Raw genomic sequence first — 25,955 nt, 5'->3', positions numbered from 1 at the left:
GCTGGTTTTGTGGGGGGCTGGGAAACATTGAATTTTCATTGCCAAAAATTGCAGGAGGCCTTTTGATGGTGTTTGGTGCTGCTTTGGAGTAAATCAGACGATGTCTTATTTTTGGCAAAATTGCTCAGGGGGCCAAAGGCTCATTTTGGGGTTTCTGCCGCCAAACATTGCAGGGGGCCTTTGGTTGGTGTTTGAAGCCTTTTTGGAGTGATTCATTGCTCAAATATATATTTCAGTGGGTTAAGCGGTTTTATTCAATTTATTTAGAAAAGATCTAGAGCTGGCTTCATAAGAAAAGGCACAGAAGTAAAGAGAAATGGTTCTCTCTTTTCTTCAAAAGCGATGTCCCTGAAGTCTTCTTGAATCAAGCAGCTGCCTCTGCCCCCCCCCCCCCCCCGGTGATCCACATTCTCTCTGGCCTCACTGTTCCTCATGAACCAAGATCAGCACTGACCACATAGGACAATGTTGGGTTCTTGCTGAAATCACGACCCCCCGGATTAGGGTGCTGAAGGATTATTTTCTGGGGCACTGTGAAATGTGGGGTTTTCATAGAAATGGACAGAAATGGGATTCAGTGGTCGGAAACAGCCCGGGTGAAAATAACATGGATGCCTGGGGGAATCCAGTTGTATGGCAACCCATGTTGGATGTGTAGATTTTGAAATATGGCTACCCTAACTGATCAAAGTTAAAATGTGGGGAGGCACTTCTCCTGCCTGGTAGCAGACGATGTGATCTTAGGCAATGAGATTATGGAGGGTGTATCCTCTCCCACAATGCAAAGAGGCGCACATGACCAACAACCAATAAGAAACTCTGAGGACCATCTATCTGCAAGGTAGGATTATGCAGCTGTGTATTAAGAGGATAAACCTGCAACCATCGTATTGTGACTTGTAGCTGAATTTGAATCATCTTCCTTATTTTGTAGCAGCTTGTTTGTAAGAGCGATTCAAAAAGGAGGTTATTCTAACAATAAAAAAACTATATTGATAATTATATATTATTATAATCTATTGTTATACTATAGTATGGTATTATGATTAACTGTATATAATTAATGATTGTCTATTACTACATTATAGTATAATATAACCAGTAGTATTTAATTATTAGATATATATTATTATACAAAAGTGGTACCTCTGGTTATGTACTTAATTCGTTCCGGAGGTCCGTTCTTAACCTGAAACTGTTCTTAACCTGTTCTTAGCTAATGGGGCCTCCTGCTGCTGCAGTGCTGCCGCTGCACGATTTCTTTTCTCATCCTGAAGCAAAGTTCTTAACCTGAAGCACTATTTCTGGGTTAGCGGAGTCTGTAACCTGAAGCGTCTGTAACCTGAAGCATCTGTAACCCAAGGTACCACGGTATATGGTATTATTATAATTAATTGTATACAATTAATATATCTTATTCTAATACAGTATTATATTATAATATTATATTAGTACAATCAATGGTATATAGTTATTAATTAACAACAACAAAAATAATTTCCCCCGCTGCCCTATTCGACGCTAGGGATCTCACGGCATCCTATTGTGAGCCCACTCTCCCGCCCCGCGCAGGCGTCAGTTTTAAAGGAAAACTCCCGCTCGCCATTGGTTGAAGGGCGCCGCCCATTGGCTGGCGTTTTCCGAACGGCGCGCGCGGCGATTGGGTGCGGGGGCGTTCCGCGCGGCGATTGGTCCCGCGTTTCTCACGGACGCCACCCTGATTGGTGGAGGCGGCCGGGTTTGAAATTCGGGACTGGCGGTTGGGACTCCTAACTGCCGAAGATCATTGTTATTGCCGGGTTGCTAGGGGGGGAGGGGAGGGGAGGGGGAGACAGGCGGTTTGCTGTCGAGGCCCTTGACCGTATTCCTGAAGAGAAAACGGAACCGGCGGCGACGAGGAGGCGGGGACCCACCTTGGTCGACGGAGCCATGGCCGTCTCGAGGCAGGACGGGGGAGCGACGGGGCTCCGGAGGGCGAGTCCAGGCGGCCCGCGGCGGCGGCGCTGGGCTACGGCCGGCGAAGGGGACGACGGCGGCGAAGAGGAGGCCGACGCCGCGCTGACGCTGGTCCCCTTCTCGCCGGCGCCCTTGCTCAGCTTCGGCGCCGTCCGCGTGGGCACGTCGCGCCTCCGACGCCTGGCTCTCGAGAACCCGAACGCCGAGCCCGTCCGCGTGGTCGTCGGGAGACCCCCGCCCGCCGCCAAGGGCTTCGCCGTGCAGGAGCCGCGCCACTGGCTGCTGCAGGTGAGGAGAGCGGCGGCGGGGGGAATGATCAAGGAAGGTGGGGAGGGGGCGTCCCTGCTCGGGACTGTTGCTGGCCTGTCGGAAGCTCTGCCCCTGCTAAGGAAGGGTTAAAGTAGGGACGGAGCTCCGCGTGTGTAATATATATGTGTCTGTGTTTGTGTAACTTTGCATATGTATATGTGTGTGTGTGTGTGTGTGTGTGTGTATATATATATATATATACACACACACACACACACATATATATATATATACACACACACACACACACACACATATACACACACACACACATATATATATATATACACACACACACACACTTGTGGGTGTGTAACTTTGCATATGTTTGCATATACACACACACACACTCATATTCTCTCTCACACTCACACACACACACACACACACATATATATATTTGTGGGTGGGTGGGTGTAACTTTGCATATGATTTTAAGTGAAGAGATCTTAAACCTGTCAGCTGTGTGTATACGAACATGTATGAGTGCTGGCTGTGCACATGTGAGTCCAGGTACACTCTCAGTGCCGGATTTACATATAAGCTAAACAAGCTATAGCTCAGGGCCCCACTCTCTTGGGGGCCCCAAAAAAAATTAAAGGAAAAGAAAACTGGATGTACATTTCCAAAATATAAGATAAAAAATAGAATAAAACCTAAATCAACAGTGTTTTGTGTTGTGTAGGCTCCTATTTGTTATGTGCAAATGGCTTTAGATACCTATTAGGTCCATAAATTACCTTATAGCATATATTCAGCACAAAAAACAGCAACAATTTGTTGTTGACAAAGGACAGCTGGACATATAAAGGGCCCCATTACCTTCAGTAGCTAAGGGCCTCATCAGACCTAAATCCGGCCCTGTATACACTTGTAACACCCTGGAACTTTTCACTGCAGAGTAGTAATAGTACTAGTGTGTTAACAACAATCAATTGTTTCTACAGACAAAACTTTACTCAAGGTGACAAATGTATGTTAAATCAAAAGTGAATACTAGGATATTCAGAGAACATTTATCAGCAGTTCTTACCAATGATGATGTACAATAGAATATCATTGCATGAAATAGGGTAATGCATATATCTTTATAGTGTGACTACATATTTGCAGAGTATTTTTAGCCATAAGGAATGTGCCCAGTAGATTTTAGGAGAGTTTGCTAAAGGATTTTATAGCATAACGGGGTAAACCACTTATTAGGAAAATGGGAAAAAAGTCTGTCTACCTTGCCTGATTTGGGATGGGTGGTTTAAGCTTTCAATTTCTAATGTTTGGGGTCCACACAGATGTGTTCTGTGAAGGAGAGACCTGGGGATATGAGATCTCTAGTGTGTATATGTACCATTTTTCTTGTGCGTTTCTGCATTGACTGAAGTGTTGTGCTGTGGTTTAACTGGTCTTTTTCTGATTCAAGGTGAGGTCTTAAACCTGGTATTGCGAACAGCTTACTGGCTAATATTGTTGTATCAACTTCTTTTCTATGCTATTCTTTTTCTGCCCACTGTAGCCTTTGTATCTCCACAGGTGCAGCATTGCACTGCTGCAAAATACTAACCACATTCGTATATGGCTCATACGTTATTTGATGGGGGGATGCAATCTAGCCAAAAATACTTAGACATCATTTGTGGCATACACAGAAATGGAAAGAGATTGTAAATTGAGAAGTCCTGCAGTTGCCTGTCAAAGGAAATATACCATCTTTCTATGTTTTATGCTTTTCTTTTGCAGTCTGGAGAGAGAATATTAATTTCAGTAACGTGGACACCACTGGAAGGTGGTAAAGTGCGGGAGCTCATAACTTTTGTTGTAAATGATGTTGTTAAACATCAAGCAGTTTTGCTGGGTTCTGCTGAACAGTCTACAAAGAAAAAGGTACGAAACGTATATATGCATAAGAAAACTTTCCCAGTCTGCTTTGGCTTCCAAAGCAGTTCCAGTTATACAAGTGCTGTAGTATATTGAAAATGCCTCTTTGTAAACCACTGGTAGGAGTGAATGTTGTGCAGTGCATGTTGAAGTTGCAGAAACTAAACTTTCTGATCTGGTATTGTCAGGGGTTTCCATAGGTAATAGATCTGAGAGGTACAAGGTTTTGGAAAGTCTTCCTAGGTCTCTTTCACTGTCCCCTGCTTAATTCTTGATATACCTTCCTTGGTTTGATTTTAACCATCCCTAGCATTGCCAGATGTTCTGAAATCTACACCATTAAAAATGCCCAGTGTGAATAAATATGCAGCGATGCTACCTGTATGAATTCTGAGTATTTTTTTAAAATGACAATACATGGGCTCTTCATAGCTTCTTATTTCCTTTTACTTTGCGAAGTTGTGTCACTACTGATACTTGCTGGAAAAAATAGTACAGGCACCCCTCCACTTACATGCGATTGACATGTGTGCGACTACACATGCGTGGCGATGGGAATTAAATAAATACAGTACCTTGGGTTATGTATCCCTCTGGATATGTAATCTTCGGGTTATGAACGTGGCAACCCTGGAAGTGTATACTTCCGGGTTTCACTGTGTGTGGAGAAGTGCTCAATGGCGCCACATGCGTGCGCAGAAGGGCGCCTCCAGTTATGGACCTTTTGGGATACAGCCGTGCCTCCGGAATGGATCCTGTCTATAAACAGAGGTACCACAGTAGATTCAAACCAGGAGAGAGCTGGAGAGTCCTTATGGCTTGCAAGGAGCTGAAGAGGACTACAGTGAGGGAGGAAGAAGCTCCAAAGGGACTGGAGGCGCAGTGGCACTTTTCTTCGGCGGCTCAGCCTCCCCAACTAGCAGCCGATATGTGTGATAGTGCATCAACAGCAGCCACTTTTCCACACATCCATCAGCCAGCCCAAAGCTTCAACTCTAGTTGAAGAGAGAGTTGTATGGACAGATAGCTGGAGAGCAGGAAAGAAATGAGCATTAAGAGGCTTTTAGAGGATGCTGCTCACATAATGCAATTTTCCTTATATGTGCAGGGCCCTGGAGCATTGCGTAACTGGGGGGGACGCCTGAATTTCTCAGCATTAAGTAGGCTATGAGCAGCATTATTTATACAGTGAGGAAGAGGAAGGGCTACGTAGCTAATAAGGGCTCTCAGTATATGCACATTAATAACTGGATATTTGTGTTGGTGTCATTTTCAGAAAAGTCTTTGGGATACAGTTAAAAAGAGAGCTCCTTCGCGGCAATCGCAATATCAGAAGAAACTTCCCATAATCAAAAATATAAATGAAACTTTTCAGATGTCCAAAAAAACTGGAAGAGTTAGAAGCCCTCTACAAGCCTGTGAGAACTTGGAAGTGAATGGATGCAGCATTTCACCTAGTGGGAACAGTGTAATCCTCTTAGAAAATAGCTTCTTACACTCTCCAACTGATCCCATACTGCAAGAAAAACAGCATGTCACTAATTCCCCTCTTTCAATGGGGAGATCAATTCCATATTTTGTTATTGGTACAGCACCATATAATGAATTACAGCAGGATACAAAACAGACCTGTACTGTTATGCCAAAGTGTGATGATCTTGTGGAAACGAAATTGGAAAGTGGACATATTAGTTCAGTGAAAGTGGAAAGTTCTAGCACAGATTCAGTTTGCACACCAGAAAATCTGAAAAGCTTTCCTTTGAATCACAGGAAAATTTTAAGCCCTGATTCTTTTGTACACAATAGCTATGAACTTTGTGAAGAGCCTGCTATAGCTACAAGAGTGCCAGTTCTTTCACCTGATCAGTTTTTAAAAGAGAATCAAATAGTTATTCAGCCAACTTCACAAGTACATAAATCGGTGTCCCATTCTTCAAGTTTGGGATCTTACACAATTTGTTCACAACAGAAGGAAAGAAGGCAAATTTTTACTTTTCCTGTGGAGTCTCATTTTTCAAGCAAGCAACTTAATGATGCACACAGTAAAAAAAATGCAACATTTCAGTTTGAAAAGTTTGAACGAAATGCAAGTGGGTGCAAGAAAAATGACCCAGATCAAATTTGCTGCTTCCAGAAAGAACATGGTAAAAAAAGGCCTCTGTTGTGCAACACAGTTACTAAAAGTAAGTTAGGTTGTCCTGAGGGACAAGGAAGGAACTTATTAAAACCAAAATCTAGAAAATGCCTTTCTAATGCAATTCAGCGATCTGTGGATAATGTTCCTGAAACAGCAAAAATGAAAATGTTGCCAGAACTTCCAGTTATAGAACCTCCAGTTATATATCACAGAATTGAAACAGCTTCAGCTTGCTTAGGAAGAACATCACATAGTCATAAAAGAAAAAGTGGAGAATATTTAGAAGATACTAATAACGAAAGCGGTAAATATGTGGAGAACTTTGCAAGAAAAAAAATGATGTCCTTTGTGGAAAATGAAGATTGCAGTGCTTTGAAAGCATCGAATCCCAAATGTGTGAACGGAGAAAAGCAAAGTCAGAAAAAGAAACCAGGTATTTTAACCTTTTTTTTCTGTTTATTTGGATATGTTAAATAAAATATTTGCCATGGTTTGGTGATAAAGACCAACTGTGACCATTTATAGCTGCTCTTCAAACAAATTACATTCATTTGATAGGCCTAAAGCGTATTGCTTTCATTTGACATTGAGTCAGAGTAGTCCATCAGTTTAATCTGTCATTCTTCTCTGGTAGGGACCATGCCTTCTTTTCATCTCTGGGCTAATATTGTCTGGGCAGCAGTAGTCGCATATATAAATAGTCTCTTCTAGTCCCTTGGAATTTTGGCACCTAGAATTCCTAAGAGAAAAGCTTCTGGTTTCTTAGGAAAGGTTGTTTTAAACATTTTTTTCAATTCATTATATATCATCTCCCAAAATTATTTTACTACTTTACAAGTCTACCACATATAAGGTGCCCTCTTTATCTTTACATTTCCAGCATTCATTTGATCTTGCTTTATACATTTTAGCTAATTTACTAGAGGTTAAATACCAACGGTACATAATTTTCATATACTTTTCTTTCAAAGTATAGCATGCTGTGAACTTTAAATCCTGATTCCATAACCTCCCCCATTCTGCCAATTGTATGTTATATTCAAAATCTCTCGCCCAGTGTATCATCAGTGATTTGACCTTTTTGTCTTTTGTATACCATTCTAAGAATAATTTTTAGATTTTTTAAAGTAATGTAGTCTTATTTTCTAACAGCTCCTTTTCAAATTTAGAGGTTTCATTAAAGAAACCTTTCTTTTTATCCATCTTAAATATATCATTAAGTTGATAGTATTTTAACCAATCAGTTAATAATCCTCCTCAAACCTCTTTAATTTCAACTCATGATCTATTTCCATTAATAATTATTTATAAGATACCCAATCATTTCTCATGTTAATTTTTTTTAGAGACATCGCCTCCAGTGGTGAAAGCCACCATGGTGTTTTTTGTTCTAATGATTTTTTTATATTTTCCCCATACGCTTTGCTTACTACATGGTTCAAAAAGCTTTATAAACTTTAACTTTCTCGTACCAAAGATATGCACGCCAGCCAAATAGGTCTAATAAACCATCAGTATTTTTAAATAATATCCATTCTTTTAACCAGCATAAACAGGATGCCTCATAATACTAAATCCGGCAAGGAAAATCCACCGCTTTCTTTTTTGGTTTCTTCCCCTTCCAGAGGAATCTAGTAATATATTTCTGCCATTCTGCTTTCCCCCTCTTGTTGTCTCTTTCTGTTGTGTTCTTCACAATATTACAATTCGTTCTTGTTCTAATTTTCAGGTTCCTTATCTAAAAAATGGAGGACTGGTAGGAAAACAAAGAACATTATTCCAGTGGCACAGTCTCAGCTGACATTTGTGAAACCTTTAAAAACAGGTGAAAATAAATTCTTTGTGCTCTGTTATTCTCCATGAAAACAAAAGTCTCTTGGTGCAAGTGGCAGTTTCAACACATTTGCTATATTTTAGCTGAAATTAGATTGACCAGTACAACTTCAGAGTATAGGCATATTCCAAAAGTAAAAGCCTGCAAATTAATACATGTTTTCATTGCTGTTGCGCTGCCCTTGGAAAAGGTGTCTCAGGCCCTGCGCCACAGTCTACCCCACTGAGCAGAGTTCCTCACTGGGAAAGTCACCTCCTACCTACCTTCTTCCATGGGTGGATCTCTGGATCCAACCTGGTGTCCATAATTGAGATGTAATGTAACTTTTAATCTTTTTTCAAAGACATTCCTAGACATCCAATGCCTTTTGTGGCCAAGAACATGTTTTACGATGAGTGCTGGAAAGAGAAACAGCAACGAGGTTTTACTTGGTGGTTGAATTTTGTACTTACTCCTGATGACTTCACTGTGAAAACAGATACTTCACAAGGTAAAAGAGATTTGCAGGGTCTTAATGTTTCACATATATAAGAATTATTCTAGACTTCAGCAATCCACTTGGCTTACTTTAAAATCTTTTCATTTATTAACTTGTCAATATAAATATTAGAGTAACAATACTATTTCCACTGGGAATATAAAACAACAAAATTACTTAAAACTGGTATATGACTATCACATCAGATAAATTAATGTAATCTGATGTGGTATTTCATTTGAGCTGACGTTCTGCATTCATGTGCACAGAGCTACTTTAACTTGAAAGCTCACATGTGAAGTGCTGCTTCTGTTATTCGGTGTTGCTTTTTTGAAAAGCTTTAAACCCATCAATTCCTAAGTCAGGTGGCAGATCTGCAGCCTCTTCTGCCCACCAGTCATCTCACTCAGTTTACAAAATTGATTGTGCAGCCGAAAAAGTGCCACTCCCTTTGCGTGCTTCCATTGTTAGCATATTGGAGCATTTCTTGCTTTATTTATTATAAAATAATATTTATATACCGCTGTATCATGAATATATCACAGCGGTTTACAACAATATAAAAACAAAACTAAACAATAGCATAAAAAGTTAAAAACAAATTAAAAGCAAAAAGAAATTTAAAACAAACATCAATAGATCATTGTGGGTGAGATACCCTTTAATTGCCTTCATAGACCTGGCAGAATAGAAGTTTTTAGCAAGTGTTTCAGAGTTGGCACGGAAGGTCATTGCTCTCATCTGCTAGCAACAACTGAAGGAAGTTCATTCTTGGCTTTCCAATACTGGCTAGTTCTGCTTCAAGCCATAATCCCTAGTTTGTGCGAAACCCTTAGCCAAGAATCTTGGTATGTTGCTCCTGTCCTTCTTGTTAGTGGGCAGTAGCGAAGTGTGAGTGATCTGCACGTTCAGTGTAGACCTTTAGCTGTGGTTTACCATGACTTATAAATGCACCCTTTCCTTTGAGCTTGTATAATCCTGGATGCACACTGGGTAAAGTTTGTGTGAACTCTCTTCAAAGATTGCAAATATTATCATAGCATCATAGGTGGCAGAGGGTCAAGAGGCCAGTAAGCCCAGTTTCCTACAGCAAGGAAGAACAATCCATTAATTCAGCTTTCCCACCCAATCAAAACATTGTGCTTCTATGGGTATTTTGATCCAGTTGATTCAAGCCAGTGAAATAAACTGCACTTTGTGGAAGGAGGCTATATTTTAATTATTTCATAAAATTTATACATCGCTCAATTGTAAAAAAAACAAAAAAAACCCAATGACCCTCAAAATGGTTTACAAAAAGGTTATTATTATTATTGGCTCTGTTTCATCAGCCACTCTGGGCAACTTACAGCCTACAGTGGTATCTCGGGTTAAGTACTTAATTCGTTCCGGAGGTCCGTACTTAACCTGAAACTGTTCTTAACCTGAAGCACCACTTTAGCTAATGGGGCCTCCTGTTCCTGCCGCACCGCTGGAGCACGATCTCTGTTCTCATCCTGAAGCAAAGTTCTTAACCTGAAGCACTATTTCTGGGTTAGCGGAGTATGTAATCTGAAGCTTATGTAACCGAGGTACCACTGTATATTAAAACATAATAAAACATCAAGCATTAAAAACCTATCGATGCAGGGCTGCCTTCAGATGTCTTCTAAAAGTTGTACAGTTCTTTATCTCCTCAATGAAATCAAGAAAAAACTACAAACATATTACAACAAAAGTTATAATACCAAGTAGATTTTAACACTTGCAACTGTTTTCTCTCCAGTCAATGCGGTGTCCGTTATCTTAGGAGCAGAGTCTCATAAATCAAGCGTTCCTAGAGCACCAACTAAAGAAGAAGTATCCCTAAGAGCTTATACAGCACGGTGCAAGCTGAACAAACTTCGTCGCTCAGCTTGCCGTTTATTTACATCAAACGAGATGGTTAAAGCAATAAAAAGGCTGGAGATTGAAATTGAATCAAAACACTTGTTAATTCGGAAGGACAGACATCTCTGGAAGGATATTGGTAAGAATGTAGCTGTGTTCCAGATATTCCTACACATATGTAGAAAAATTGAACTGTGGTGGGAAATTGTATACAAGAACGTGGCCAGGTCTATTTATGGCCTTCGGTTCTATAATCCACAATCCACAGCTTGATAATAGCAATTTCACGGTATATTCTTAGGTAACATCCTTTCCAGATTTTTATATTATCCTGCTTTTGCTTCTGTGTCCATTGCAGGTGAAAGACAGAAAATCCTCAACTGGCTTTTATGCTATAACCCACTATGGTTGCGCATAGGTCTGGAAGTAAGTTTGTATTTTCTTAATGTTTACAAAGTGTTCTTTGAGCAAGATATTCTCTTGTAGAGAATTGCTAAGATTTGTACTGGAATCTGTATTAATCAGCCTTAGGGACATAAAGCTTGGTGATAGTGATTGCCGGTAATCAGTAGAACTGGTCTTAAGACTTTGATATTATCCTTATTTCATGACTCAAAGGCAAGGGTGCATAGCTGTCAACTTTTCCCTTTTCTTGCGAGGAATCCTATTTGGAATAAGGGCATTTCCCTTTAAAAAAGAGAAACGTTGACAACTATGAAGGATGGGGAACCATGAAGCCACCCCCACCCCCCCGGCACCTGCTTGCCTGTCATCTGCCATCACTCGTGGTCAAGGGAAATATAATTAATATTATATTGCTATAGTTCTTTTAATAAATCTGCTCTGAAGATCTGAATTCTATTGCTGCAAGGTTTTTGTTTTGTTTAAAGTGGATTTTCTTTCTCTCATTAATGAAAGGTAGTCTATGGTGAGCTAATTGCCTTAGAGAGCAACAGCGATGTAATGGGCCTGGCAATGTTTATACTTAATCGCTTGTTGTGGAATCCAGATATTGCAGCTGAATATAGGCACCCAAGTGTGCCTCACTTGTATCGAGATGGTAGGTATTTTTCTTTGCTGTTTTATAATCTGTTTTATACTTTTTAAGATGCAGCTCTATATACAATCTGATATTTTCTTACAGGACACGAAGAAGCATTGTCAAAATTTACGCTGAAAAAACTTCTTCTGTTGGTTTGCTTTCTTGATCGCGCCAAGCTGTCTAGAATTATTGATCATGATCCTTGCCTCTTTTGTAAAAATGCAGAATTCAAGGTATTTTTGTTTTGTACATAATTAGAAATTTTTGGGTAATTTTTAAAAATGGAATTTTCCATTAAAAGAAGTAGTACCACGGTGTTACATAAGAAAAACAAAAGAGGGCAGAATGAATATAGGAAGAAGAAATGTTATTAGTAGATTTGAGTGTATATATGTGGAAGCCACAAGATACTAATTTTAAGACTTACATTTGTTTCCTGAGGTGGTAATTTTCTTCTATGGCTAGAACAGGAATTTTAAGTTGCCATTATCAAATGCAGCTTGATTTTGTGTGCTTATTAGCTGAGGAATAGGCATTTAGCAATTTCTTTTTATAGGCTGTGGTAGGTAGTAGTCTTATTAATGTTTGTAGCTAAAGTCTATGACTGGGTTAAACGTACTGGAAGTTAAGAGAATTCCTGTTTGCCTTGCAGCACAATCTTATGACTGTTTACTTGAAAATGAGCCCTATGATGTGCGCACAGAACTGATAATCTTGCATGAATGTAATTTGTTGCCTTTTCTCTAGTCTAGTAAAGAGATACTGCTGGCATTTTCCCGAGATTTTCTAAGTGGAGAAGGTGATCTTTCTCGCCATCTATATTTCCTGGGCTTTCCAGTTCATCACGTGCAGACTCCACTTGATGAGTTTGACTTTGCCGTAACAAATCTAGCCACAGATTTGCAATGTGGCATTCGTCTAGTGTAAGTCTTTTCACTGCATTTTGTTGCTGAAGTTATAGAAGGATTTCACTTGAGGAAATGGGCTATATTTTTAACATGGTATATTTGTATTTTCAGAAGAGCATTGGAACTACTGTCGTCAAACTGGAGTCTTTCCAAAAAATTAAGAGTTCCTGCAATAAGTAGACTTCAAAAGATGCATAATGTCAAGATTGCCTTTGAAGTACTAAAAGATCATGGAATACAGTTGGAAGATGAACATGGTAAGTGCCAGCAAAGTAGAAAGTAGTCCCCTTATAAAATAAATGTGTGGATGCTGCAAATCAGTAACCTATTTGACTGATTTATAGGTACATCGATTGATGCTAAGGATATTGTGGACCGGCATAGAGAGAAAACACTTGCACTGCTGTGGAAAATAGTATTTGCTTTTCAGGTATTGCATAATGATTTTTTGGCAGTTAATCTCTGCAACATATATTGAAGATGTGTAGTATGCATCTAGGACTTGCAATATTGTATCTTCAAAAAAATGGGGTGCTGTATAAAAAATGGTCTGTATATAGAAGCCAATACTACTGAAGGGCAGTTCTCAAAAGCAATTCCATGCCTATACCAAATGCACAGAGATGACCTCACCAACTGCATGTAAAGTAGAACATCAGTACAGTTGACCCCCAACTTCCATACATTTAACTTGTACAACCACAGCTTTATGCTGGCAGCCAGCTTGTTGAAATCACAGAAATTGTGATTGTGAAATCACAGAAAGTGTGGAAAGAGCTTTTAAGCTTCTCCACCTTGCTTCCTGGGTTTTAACTACATGCAGCTTCAGCTTTGCACACAATCCCTGGAACGTAACCCCTACACAAGTTGCAAGATGGGGAACACTGAATATGTGGGAGAAAAGGCCGTATGTCTTACATAGTTAGATGAGCTATGCTTTTATAATTGGTAGTGATGTGAAATGTTACATGAAATGTACAGAACTGGTGCATCAAAAAAGGGAATACATCGAGGTCTGATGCCTTTAAAAATACTATCAACAAATTTACGAGCATTGAAATTAATTATGGAAAAATAGTCTTGATTAATTTTATCACATAACAAAATGTGCTGTGGAGTCGGAAGAGTTCTTGTTCATCTTAAATTGGTTATACAGGTGCATAACCAGTTTACATTTTCTTTCATATGTTATTTAGCCATCTCCAAATTTTAAACCAGAGCAAGTTTGTGTTTTGTCAGGATTGACATTGTCCTGTCCACCGAATGTTCCACCTTAGTATGCAATTGCTATATTCACCTTAGAGCAGTGATGTGGGCCAGGACATTTTCAGTGCTTTATCTTTCCACTGAAAAATGTTACCGCTGTTTCATAAGCTCATTTTCTAAAACAAAGGTTTCTGGAAAACCCATCCTGCTGCTTGCAGAATAACCTTCGTTAAGTTAAATGAGAGTTGCATTTGAATAAACATGATTGGACTTGTTCTGCTAGCATTGTCCTGATAAGATAGTTGTTATTTGTCATTTGTTTAGCATGCTTTGAGAAATACAGTGATTTACGTACATATCTCTAAAGATCAGAAACCCTCATCTTTAGAAATAATATTTTAAATTTGTTCTTGTTAAGGTGGAGGTTTCCCTTGATAGGGATCAGTTGAAAGAAGAAATTGATTTTTTGAAGAACATGCACGTTACAAAAGTGAAGTCTGCTGCTTTAGAATCTCGTATTGCCAACAAAGTGAGAAAAGACAGCAGTAACTTTTATTCATCCGAAAGCTGCAGTGAAAATGTAAAGATGCTGATGGATTGGGTCAATACCGTCTGTGGGTTTTACAATGTCAAGGTAAAAACTTTCCCAATAATCATCTCTGTTCTGTTTCCTCCCCAATAAGCAAACAAGGGACGAAAGTATTATTTGATAGACCACAACTAATTGATGGAAGCCAGTTTTAATCAGCGGGACTGAGATTTAAGGAGATGTTTATTTATTTGGCTGTTCAGCATGTTTTTATTATGGTGCATTATAAATGACTGAAAAATGGCATAATGGGGTCATGATCCTGCATGGACTGTACTTGCCGCAATCTTGCCTGCCTGTTTCTTATTAAACTTCATTGATGCTAGGATTTCATCCTTTTGTGGGAGAGGGTGCCTAATGACCTGACATTAGGCATTTACATATGTTCCTATGAAACAGTACTGACAAAATCAATAGGTTCCCCTTTCCTTTCCAACAAACTGGTTTAAAGGAAACATTTGGATGGACTGTTTAAATCTACAACGATGGCCATATCAAATGGTAACTTCTTGTTGATGCATCAAAGCTAATCTGACAAACACCAAGGATAAATTTACTTGTTTCATGGTCCAAGTTGCTTCTTGGAAAGAATTGGAAAATGGTAGGAAACGACCTTGTACTGAGTCAGACCATTTAACTCAGTCCATTTAACTCACTATTGTTTGCACTGAATGGCTGCAGATCTCCAGGGTTTTAGATGGGACATTCCTGTTCCTACCTGGAGATACTGGGGATTGAACCCAGGACCTTTGCATGCAAAACACATGCACTGCCACTGAGCTGTGGCCCATCCCATGCACATCTCTTAGAACTTACTATTCTGAAACCTGCCGAAGGTAAATCACCAAATACTGTTTTTTTATAGAACATCTTTCTTTAAGGTTTGTTGTACCAAACAGGACACGCAGATCCTAACCTGATTTTCTTTGGTACGCTACAAATTTATACTTTAACTTAGTACTGTTTTTGAAGATTTCATGCCACTGTAATTTCTGCAAGTGTTCCAGTATAATAACCCCTAGAGAACCCCTAGTAAAAGAAGATTATTACCACAGTTATCTGGCTGTAAAGTGCAAGGGGTATTAAAGTTATTAATTTTCAGACTTTGAATACAGTGGTGTGGGAAGGGTATTTCCCCTCTAGATTTGCTTTTCAAAAGAAAAGAAAAAAGCCATTGGAAGAAAGGAATGAATGAAGGCCTAGAACTCAGCTTTATTAGCACATGGTATGCTGATACAAACCTTCAAATAGAGAAGCCACTGGCAGAAAATATTTGCTTAACTGGTGTTGTGTTTTAACTAGGTTGAAAACTTTACAGTATCCTTCTCGGATGGAAGAGTGTTGTGTTATTTGATTCATCATTATCATCCATGTTATGTGCCTTTGGAAGCTATCTGCCAGCGCACAACTCTAACAGTAGAATGCACCAAAAGTGGTACAGTTGCTCTAAATTCTTCCTCTGAGTCCGATTCTTCTCTGACTGTACTCAATGGAGCTTTTGATGAAAGTGAGTTCATTAAATGATTATTGAAGGCAGAGGGAAGATGCTTATTACCATTTTATTTGACTTAATAAATTCAATCTTTTTTGTCTGTTTTTTTTTAAAATAAAGCTATAACTTCTTCCGTGCTTTATAAAGAACTCCTTGACAATGAGAAGAGAAACTTCCAGCTGATTAATGCTGCAATTTCTGACCTTGGTGGTGTTCCTGCTATGATTCACCTTTCAGACATGTCCAATACAATTCCTGATGAGAAGGTAATCAACCACGTCAATTCACCATTGCCTTGTTCAATCACAACTTACTTTTATTGCAACTTGCTAAGTTTCTGTATGTTCTCTGCTCTCTTGGTTTTCTGTAGGTAGTTATTGCCTATGTGTCATTTCTTTGTTCGCGACTTGTAAATCTTTCTAAAGAGATTCGAGCAGCTCGACTGATTCAGTCAGTGTGGAGGGAACACAGATTGAAAACAAGATTAGCAAAGGTATTTCTTTGAGTTACTTTGCATGTTTCCTAAATTATCAGCAGATAGATTCTACAGTTTCTATCGATGCTATATGAACATATTCAGTCAGCAGTGGAATTTTTCTTTTGCTAGAGTTTTGAAGAAAAATCAAAAGGTGCAGTTGTAATTCAGAAGCATTGGAGAAGATACATGGCCCAGGTGAAACTTCAGAAATTAAAAAAAGCAAAGCAGGAAGAAGTTGAAAGAGTATCTTCTGTTGTCATTCAGGTATGATTGACTTTTCATGAGAAATTACTATGTCAAAATTACTGCATTTCCTAGCCGATTGAGATTACCAGGTGCTATTTCATTTCTGCTCAGAATAAGATTTCAGAACCAAGTAAAATATGGTTCACTATTAGAACACTTTATATGCCATACTTTTGTATAAAGAATATTGAATTTTATTGTTCAAGTCCACCAGCTTACTTAAAATATATGCATAGAAAGAATTGGCCATTTTTCTTGTATTAAAACTGTAAATGTGCAGTGAAATCTGATTCTTACAGCTGTGTGTCACTTTTTCCACCCCAGACTTACTGGAGAAGATACAACGCAAGAAGAAAATACTTGCAGCTTCGGCAATATACAATTATTGTGCAAGCAAGGATAAGAACGTTCCTTGCTGTTGCTGCTTATAAAAAAGTTTGCTGGGCTGCTCTCACTATTCAGAGGCACTTCAGGGCTTTTTTGATAGCAGAAGCCCATCGCCAAAAATATCAAAGTATGAAACAGGCAGCGCTTGTGATTCAGTCTGCATTTAGAAGATGGAAAGGCTGCAAAATGAATTCAAAAGTTGAAATAGAGAAGCGACTGCAAGCAACTGAACTAGCAAAGAAAGAGAGAGCTGCAATTGTAATTCAGTCATGGTACAGGATGACCAGAGATCGAAACAATTACTTACATATCAGACACAGTGTTATCAAGATACAGGCCTTGTTCAGATGTCTTCAAGCTAAATTCATTTACAAACGGAAAAGACTGTGTGTGATGGCTATTCAGAAGCGTTACAGAGCTTACAGGATGAGGAAAATTGACAGGGAAACATATTTGCAGAAACGTTCAGCAGCTATATTCCTGCAATCCGCTTATAGAGGAATGAAAGCTCGTTTATTGTGTAGACAAGTCAGAGCTGCCTGTGTCATTCAGGTACACTACCGTGCATACAGAAAGCAAACTTCTCTGAGGCAGAAGTTCTTGCAGCTAAAAAAGGCTGCTGTGTGTTTGCAAGCAGCTTACAGGGGCAATAAAGTACGGAAAATGTTTAAGTGTCAGAAAGTGGCTGCTGTTAAGATCCAGTCTGCTTTGAGGGCTTATGCTGCAAGAAGAAAATACCAAGCTTTGATTCAAGCTACCCTTGTGATTCAGAGATGGTACAGGGCTTCCAAAATCAGAACAAGGTTTTTGAAGACAAGAACAGCTGTAATTTTCTTGCAGGCAGCTCTGCGTTCCTGGCAAGTAAAGAAATGCATTAAGAGCTGGCATGCTGCCGCAATTAAAATACAATCTGCCTTTAGGAGATACATGGCTCTGAAAAAGTTCAGGATGGTGAGAAATGCTGCTCAAACACTTCAGCAGCATTACAGAGCCAAACTTTTGGGCAGAAAACAACAGCAGGAATATGTTGCGCTTCGCAATAGCATTGTACAACTCCAGGCAGCTTGGAGAGGGAGGGTTGTGAGGAAGGCAATCCAAAGACAGCACCACGCTGCAGTAGTCATACAGTCCTATTTCAGGATGCACATCAGTCAAACAAAGTTTAAAAGTTACAGAAGGGCTGCTGTTAAGGTTCAAAGGTGGTATTGTGCTGCTGTCCTAGCCAGGAGTGAAAGGCAGGAATACCTCACTTTAAAGGTTGCAGTTGTTAAAATGCAAGCAATTTACAGAAGCGTAAGAGCAAGGCGTGAAATTCAACGCATGCACCAAGCAGCAGTTATTATCCAAGCCATGTTTAAAATGCATCAGAGTAAGGTTAGATATCAGGCAATGAAACTGTCAGCAATTTTAATTCAGACGCACTACAGAGCTCATTGCAGAGGGAGAATGGAACGGGAAAAGTATCTCAAGTTAAGGAAGGCTTCTCTTGTACTACAGGCTGCCTACAGGGGGATGAAAGTTAGACAGGAGCTAAAAGCTTTGCACCAGTCTGCAACTTCTATTCAGTCATTTTATCGAATGTACAAGCAGCGAAAATCTTTCCTGAAGCTAACTGCAGCGGCAAAACTGATTGAGCAGTGGTATTGTGGTTGTAAATGTCGCAATGCTCAGATGCGCAAATATAGGCAGATGAAGACTTCTGCCATCCAAATACAGGCTGCCTTCCGAGGTATGAAAGCGAGGCTCCATTTGCAAAGGATGCGTATGGCTGCCACCACCATCCAAAGGCGATTCAGAACTTTTCTTCAGAGGCAAAGGTTTGCTTCTCTTAAGGCAGCTGCTGTGACGATTCAGAGGAAGTACCGAGCAATGGTACTCTCTAAACAGCAGCGTGAAGAGTATGTCCATCTCTATAAAGCTGCCATCGTAATACAGTCTGCCTTCAGAGGCCTGCTGGCCAGGAAACGTGTGAGCCAGATGCATGGGGCTGCTACAGTTATCCAAGCAGCCTTTAGAAGACATACAGCTTATACTCGATACCAAGCTGTGAAGCTTGCTTCTGTTTCCATACAGCAGCATTATAGAGCATACCGTGAGATGAAACACGCTAGAGGACTCTACTTAAAATATCGCCACTTTGCTTTAGTTCTTCAGGCTGCTTACAGAGGAACGAAAGTGCGATGCATCTTGAGGGAACAACATTATGCTGCAACAGTCATACAGAGTAACTATAGAAGGCACAGGCAGCAGTGTTCCTACAAAAAATTACAATGGGCAGCCAAAGTTATACAGGTTCAAGTCAGGGCCAATAAGTTGTGCAAAACTGCAGCCCAGCAGTATTCCTCTGCTAAAAGTGCTGCCATTTGCATCCAGAAAGCTTTTCGCTGGATGAAGGCAAGACGATGTCAGCAAAGGCACCAAGCTGCCATTGTGCTTCAGCGGAATTTTAAAATGCAGAGAGAACGTAGAAAATACCTTGCTTTGAAAGCAGCTGCTGTAGTCCTTCAGAGACGGTACAGAGCATCAGTTCTGGCAAGGAGGCTGGCTCAGGAATACGTTTCTGTTTGTGCAGCCGTTATCTGTGTCCAGTCTTTCTACAGAGGATTTAAAATCAGGAAGGAAATTGAGCGCAAACACTTAGCAGCAAAGGTAATTCAAGCAACATTTAGAATGCACAGGGCTAGGGACTCTTACCAAAAGCTGAGAGGTGCTGCTGTCACCATACAAAATTCCTACCGGTCTTACCTAAAGGGAAAACACCAGCAAAATGCACACCTGGCAATTAAGAACTCTTCTGTAATGATTCAGTCCACATACGGAGAGTTAAGAACACGGCAAGAAGTGAAAGCTATGCACGTCGCAGCAACTCTCATCCAGTCTCTCTATCGAATGCATGCCCAGCGCAGACATTACAAGTTGATACGCAGGGCTGTGATAACTATTCAGTCTGCCTATCGTGGAAGGGTAGCACGCCGAAAGGCAAAGGAAATTCGTGCGGCCAGAAAGATTCAGTCCTTCATTCGCATGACTGTGGCTCGTAGAAAGTTTATTCGCCTCAGAACAGCAGCTACTGCAGTACAGACTCATCGCCGTACAAATAAAGCCATGGAACAATACCAGAAATACTGGGAAGCTGCACTTTTAATACAGCGGCGTTATCGGTCTTACCTGGCTATGAAACACCAAAGAGTAGCTTATTTGCAAACTTTGAAGAGCATCATCATTATGCAAGCTACTGTCAGGAGTTTCCTTGAACATCTAAGGCTCTGCAGATTGAAAAGTATCCAGGTATTTAGGTATACTTACTTCAACATTACTTGTTACTGATTCCTGTAATATATATACACAAGAACCACTCCTCTGAGTCAAAAGCAGGGTGGGCAATATGGCTAGATTCTTATTATAATGAATATGCTCTTTTCCTCTTTGAATCCTAAACCTCATTCTGTGCTTTTTTCTGTTCTGCTGGTTTTCTATCTTATATTGGGAACAAAATAGTATACCAGCAAAAGGAGATACTGTATGTTTTTCTATACAAAATAGCTTGAAGCAACGGCCCCAAATCTGTCTTTTATCAAAATCTAAGGTATTTTTAAAAAGTGCTTAAATTTGTCTAGATCTTGTGAAATTTTTTCTACTGATTCAGAAGCGGAAGTGAAAGCCGTAACCAAAAGTGGTAGTGGTGCAGGGGGAACTTCTAGTTTTCGTTAGAGCAAGTTGGTTTGCAACTTTCTTGTTCAAGTTCCTTGGGTATTATTATTATTATTAATATTAATTACTTCTCCCCACTCTGCACGGCTCTCAACAGAATTAAAAGCACAATAGAACATCAAACATTAAAAACTTCCCTAAACAGGGCTGGCTTCAGATGTCTTCTAAAAGTCAGATAGTTGTTTATTTCCTTGACATCTGATGGGAAGGCGTTCCACAGGGTGGGCGCCATTACCGACAAGGCCCTCTGCCTGGTTCTCTGTAACCTCACTTTTTGCGGTGAGGGAACTGCCAGAAGGCCCTCAGAGTCTGGGCTGAATGATGGGGGTGGAGAGATATATTTGAGATCCATGTCTACTGCTGGTAGTCAAATTGCCTGGCAATGACCTTACAGTTTTGGATTAAGGTCCTTACAGAACTATCTATGCCCATATGACCCAGGGATTCAAGATTGGTACAGGGGCCTTCCTTGCATGACTACCAGGCAGAGATGGGGTGGGCACAACCTTTTTGTGGTGTTCCCCATGGCTGTGAAACGCCCCCTCCCAACCTCTTCCATGGTAATGTTTTAGGCCAGCTGTACAGATTATTAATGAGTGTTCACCAAGAAGTAACTTTTACTTTTAGTATTTGTAATGGTTATAAGGGGTTGCTCGTGCGTACGTTGCCGCCACTCCTGGCTAGGTTGCCTGGTTAAACCTTTTCCTGGCTGGACAGCCCTTCACTTCGTGGCTGTTCAGTCGCTAGCAGAATCCGTCAGTGGGCGTTTCTTGAACTTCTTCCAGCAAAGAAGTTCTTTGACGCCAAGTCTACGCCTACTTTCCCTGCACGGAAGTCTTCTGCGCAGGGTGGGTGTGGGTAGCGGAGGACCTGTGCTCTCCCCGCTGGTCTCCGGCGAAGAGTCCTGGAGCCCCCTCTCCGATTCCTCCATCCGCCCCCCTTTATCCCTGGTGTTACGCTGATTTCCTTCCCCAGCCGATGATTCCCCTCTCTCCCTGCTGGGTCCTTCTCCGGCATCGCTTGGGAGCCTTGCCTCCACTACTGGCTCCGATGTCAGTTCCCTGACAGTATTATACCGACTGTGATACATTTATAAATATTTTTTACTGCTGTTACAATTGTGATGCCGTTTTATACATTTTAATTGTTTTTATGTGTGTTGTCCCCCCCCCCCCGCCCCTTATGGTTTTGCACAGAGCCGGCAGAGTTTTCTCCTTCGTTTTGCAGCTGCTGCATATCATCATCTCGCTGCTGTTAGAATTCAGAGGGCTTACAGAGCTTTTCACTCGAAGCAAGCACACTTGCAGCTCTCTTCAGTTCTGTACATTCAGGTTAGCTTTTAGAACAAATGTATTACTCTAGGAGCTTCTTTCTACCAAGTCCCTCTTCTGTTCTTGAAAATGCTCAGTCTTTTTTATTAGTTCATGTTACAGTGGTACCTCGGGTTACAGATGCTTCAGGTTACAGACTCTGCTAACCCAGAAATAGTACCTCGGGTTAAGAACTTTGCTTCAGGATGAGAACAGAAATCGTGCTGCTGCAGTGCGGCGGCAGCGGAAGACCCCATTAGCTAAAGTACCTCAGGTTAAGAACAGTTTCAGGTTAAGAATGGACCTCCAGAACGAATTAAATTCTTAACCCGAGGTACCACTGTACTTACACATGTCTTGAAGTTCCTAGTTTCATCAAGACCATTTATTTAATTCCTTTAAAAATGTATAGGTAATCTTAGCAAGAAAATATTTTTCTCTTTGTCCTGTGTGTGTTTAAGCAGAGGTGGTATCGAGCAAAACTGCAGAGGAGGAGATACCTTCAAGATCGTGAGAATATTATTAAAATACAAAGAAGGGTGAGGAGATGGAAGAGCTGCAGAAATGTAGCTGCAAATGCGGTTCAGGAAGGCATGAACCAAAAAGCCCTAATCAATGGAGTAACTAAATTTCAGGTAAACCAAGGTCCTAGAGAGACTGCTTCTGTTTTATTGAGTCATATGGTTATATTTAAGGCCTTGTTTTATTCTTATGTGTGAGAGCTTAGTGATAGAGCTTTGAATACAAAAAGCCCACAGTCAGCCCCTGACATCTTTAGGTGGACTGTATATGACCCCTGTCTGAAACACAGGAGTCACTACTAGCCTTTGGTATTCTCTTCCGAGGAGCAAGATGTGCTAATGGCCTGACTTGATAGAAGCCAGCTTCCTGCGTTTGCTAAGGATGATGGGAATATTGCCACAGCAGGAATGATATGCTTATCGATTCTAATGGGGTGCATGGCTCCATTCTTAACGTCTACATTTGGACTTTCCTTTCACTTATTCACTGTGGCGAATGGAATTGGAGTAGTTTTTTACTCTCCACCTTTTATCTAAAAATCTGAATATTTTCTGTATTTTTTTGCTGCTTTAATTGTCAAAACCCATCAGTAAACAGAAAGCAAACATTCTAGAAACCACTGGAAAAGATAAAGATAAGAATAAAATCAGCTGAGACATGAACACGTCTTTTCTATTCTGCTTCTGAACACTGAATGATGCCTGGAAGCCGCTGAATGCAAAATATTAGTTGTGTTAGAATTGGTTGGAAAACCATAAAATTATATTCCGTAATGTAACAGGCTTTCTCTTCTCCCTTTCCTTCAATATAAATCACTTTCCCCCTCGCCCCCACCCTCATCCATCATAAGTCACTGTGGAGAGGGTATTCATTTAGGAAGAAGACTGACACAGCAAAAACGAGAGCTCTGCGAGATAGCTTGTCGATTGCCAATAAAGAAAGCAACGAAGATAAGAAGCTATGCAACAGAACAGCACTTGCCATTGATCGGCTTCTCAAATATAAACACTTTTCTTACATTCTGGCAGCTTTAAAAGACTTGGGTTTGTATTTTTTAGATTAAAAATAATTCCCAATACACCATAAATACCATTCTTTCTACAAATTTACCAACATAAAAGGTGTAGCAGTAAAGATGGGGTGGTGGTGGAATTACATCATTATTACCTGCCTAGTACAGTGGTACCTCGGTTCTCGAATTTCTCCATTGATGAATGTTTCAGAACCTGAACGTCGAAAACCCGGAAATAAATGCTTCTGTTTTCAAACGCACCTCGGAATTCGAACAGCTTCCTCTGTGTGTTTTTCCATTTTCTCAATTGAATTTGCAGACAGCCCTTTGCACCTCAATTTTCGAACATTTTGGAACTCAAATGGTCTTCCAGAAAGGATTATGGTTGAGAACTGAGGTACCACTGTACTTTCATATTGGAAGGACCAGTGTTCCTAGTGGGTGGTGGAAAATGGGATTGTTTGAACAGAGTAGAATAGCATTCAATCCAATCCAACCCCACTTCATGCACTGAGAAGCACTAAACTTCTCTACCCTGGTGGTTCCCCATTAGCTAAGTACCACAGACCCCTTGTTTTTCAAAAGCAATGCCATGGACCCCCTACTTTTGAAAATGTTGATATTTCTGTGGTGGTTTTTGTTATGTGAATGGTGCACCATACATTCCAACATGTCCCAGTGCAGAATTTGGGTGTTTGCTTGTGCAAGTCACATGACCTGCATGGTGCCTGGAAACGTGCTTTTGGGTCCCATGCTGCCCCTGACAGTTGATGGGTGCCATAGACCCCCCAATAGAGAACCATAGCTCTATCTCAATTACTGTGTGTCAATGAGAACTGGCCACTATTTCCATGGTGCATTTCATCCAACTGTTGCCACCCTGAAAATAGGCTGATCTATATTTCTTTCTCTCTCCCTCTCCAGAGGTTGTTACCCGACTATCACCCGTTTGCTGTGAAAGTATGGTCCAGAATGAAGCAGTACCCACTATTTTTACTTTGATACGGAGTTGCAATCGCAGTGTCCCTAGCATGGATGTCATACGTTATTCTGTCCAGGTCCTGCTTAATTTGTCAAAGGTACTTCTGCATTTTCGAGTTCTGTTAAATGGTCTCAGTCCCCTTTTTATTGCCAGAATTTGGGGCTTAGAGCTGGTCTTGATCACTACTTTTGGACTTGAGAGCTCCAATTCAGAATGCGGCAGGAGCGAGGACACTCCTTCCTGCAAATCTACTAACAGTCATCACAGTGTTGTTTTGCTATTTTGTTTACACTGTACTATATATCCAGTGTAAGAAGTCTGTTAAGACCGTCTCAACTACAATGAGACCTTCTTTGCTCAAAGTTGGAGGGAAAGTACTTGACCAGAACTGTTTTTCTTTTCAAGTATGAAAAGACAACTGAAGCTGTTTATACAGTGGAGAACTGTGTTGATACTTTATTGGACCTACTTCAGATGTACAGAGAGAGAGCTGGCGACAAAGTTTCAGAGAAAGGTGGAAGCATTTTTACCAAGACGTGCTGCCTGCTTGCTCTTCTTTCAAAGGACTCAAGAAGAGCTTCTGTAAGTTTTGATTGCTCTCCACTCCATTCCATCATTAACTATTGTGGAATTGTTTTCCCCTTTGTGAGGGATGAGCAGGAGAGATTTGCCACAGTGGCTCCTAATATACAAACACGGCTGGTAGTGTGTTAAAGCTGCTATTTTACGCAGCCAGTGCGTGCCAATTGCATTTTACCTTTGTTGAGAATGGCAGGGGAGTGTTTCTGGAGACCTGATATTTGGGAACAGCAATGGTGCTGTTGGAGGATCTTTGACAGGCAAGCTTTGTAACTGTGTCACTCTAGGATTGGATGGTGAGAGGTCTTAATCACTTCCATTAAAACTGGTGCTTTTCTATGTGTTTCCTAAAAGTTTACCCATTTCAGGTTTCACTGAACTAAGCATTACACTGTATTTAACTGTAAAATGTGATTTAATTTTTAGGAGATCCGAGGCAGCTCACGAGTAGTTACTCGCCTTCAGAGCCTGTTTAAACTCACAGCACGGAAACATCAAATGGATGCACGAAGAATACTTGCCAAACAGAAGTTGGCCGCATACAAAAATGGGCATTTCTCTGTCCCAGCAACTCCTCTAAGGACAACAATAGTTTCAAGGTAAGAAATCCTAATCTTTCAATTTCCGTGCTTAAAAGAGAAAAAAAATATTCTGCTTTTTCAGTACAATTTCCTCCCCTTTCACCTACAGGCAGAGACCAGAATGGGTTTTAAGGAAAGATAATATAAAAGAGATTGTTGATCCTCTGCAAGCAATTCAAATGGTGTTGGATACACTTGGAATTCCTTATTACTAAAGAATGACTTAAAATGATATTAAAAAAAGCATTGTCAGGATCAGCTTTCATATTATGTAGAGTTTCATATAAATCTATCTCAGTTTTATTGCACATTTTTGTATGTCAGCTTGTGATTGGTATTGTCTTTATTAATTACTTGGATATGATTTGTAAGTAACATTTTTTTTAAAAGGCTGAGATTTTGTACAATAAAATGGAAACCATTCTGTTTACATTATTGGCTATGGTTTTTGTTTT

General features: G+C 40.3%; 2 protein-coding genes across 3 annotated transcripts in view; one reads left to right on the top strand and one right to left on the bottom strand.

The window, feature by feature from the left end:
- The window catches only part of LOC310765406 (complement factor H-related protein 5-like), a 316,979-nt gene that overhangs the window by 94,584 nt on the left and 196,440 nt on the right, over positions 1–25,955 (bottom strand). The window lies entirely within an intron of this gene.
- ASPM (assembly factor for spindle microtubules) lies at positions 1,930–25,930 on the top strand (the record flags this gene model as incomplete). Of its 2 annotated transcripts, none has more annotated exons than XR_014549554.1 (25): positions 1,930–2,244; positions 4,000–4,143; positions 5,414–6,707; positions 8,004–8,099; positions 8,452–8,598; positions 10,352–10,594; positions 10,814–10,881; positions 11,374–11,515; positions 11,600–11,730; positions 12,245–12,420; positions 12,517–12,662; positions 12,750–12,835; positions 14,030–14,245; positions 15,503–15,707; positions 15,813–15,958; positions 16,063–16,185; positions 16,300–16,434; positions 16,741–20,099; positions 21,711–21,845; positions 22,289–22,459; positions 23,197–23,389; positions 24,283–24,437; positions 24,746–24,922; positions 25,346–25,518; positions 25,610–25,930. XR_014549554.1 is itself a non-coding variant. In XM_083620230.1 (25 exons), the coding sequence occupies 25 exons, from the start codon at positions 1,930–1,932 to the stop codon at positions 25,713–25,715; spliced, it is 8,274 nt and encodes a 2,757-aa protein (XP_083476356.1). In that variant the 3' UTR covers positions 25,716–25,930. The 2 variants fall into 2 exon arrangements, 1 of the variants encoding a protein (XP_083476356.1); XM_083620230.1 differs by having other exon boundaries at positions 16,741–20,091.

Source organism: Podarcis filfolensis (assembly GCF_964270895.1).
Source record: "Podarcis filfolensis genome assembly, chromosome: 6".
In the NCBI taxonomy this organism is placed as follows: domain Eukaryota; kingdom Metazoa; phylum Chordata; class Lepidosauria; order Squamata; family Lacertidae; genus Podarcis; species Podarcis filfolensis.
The sequence above is the reverse complement of the archived record's forward strand: the minus strand, read 5'-3'. Positions and strand labels throughout refer to the sequence as shown.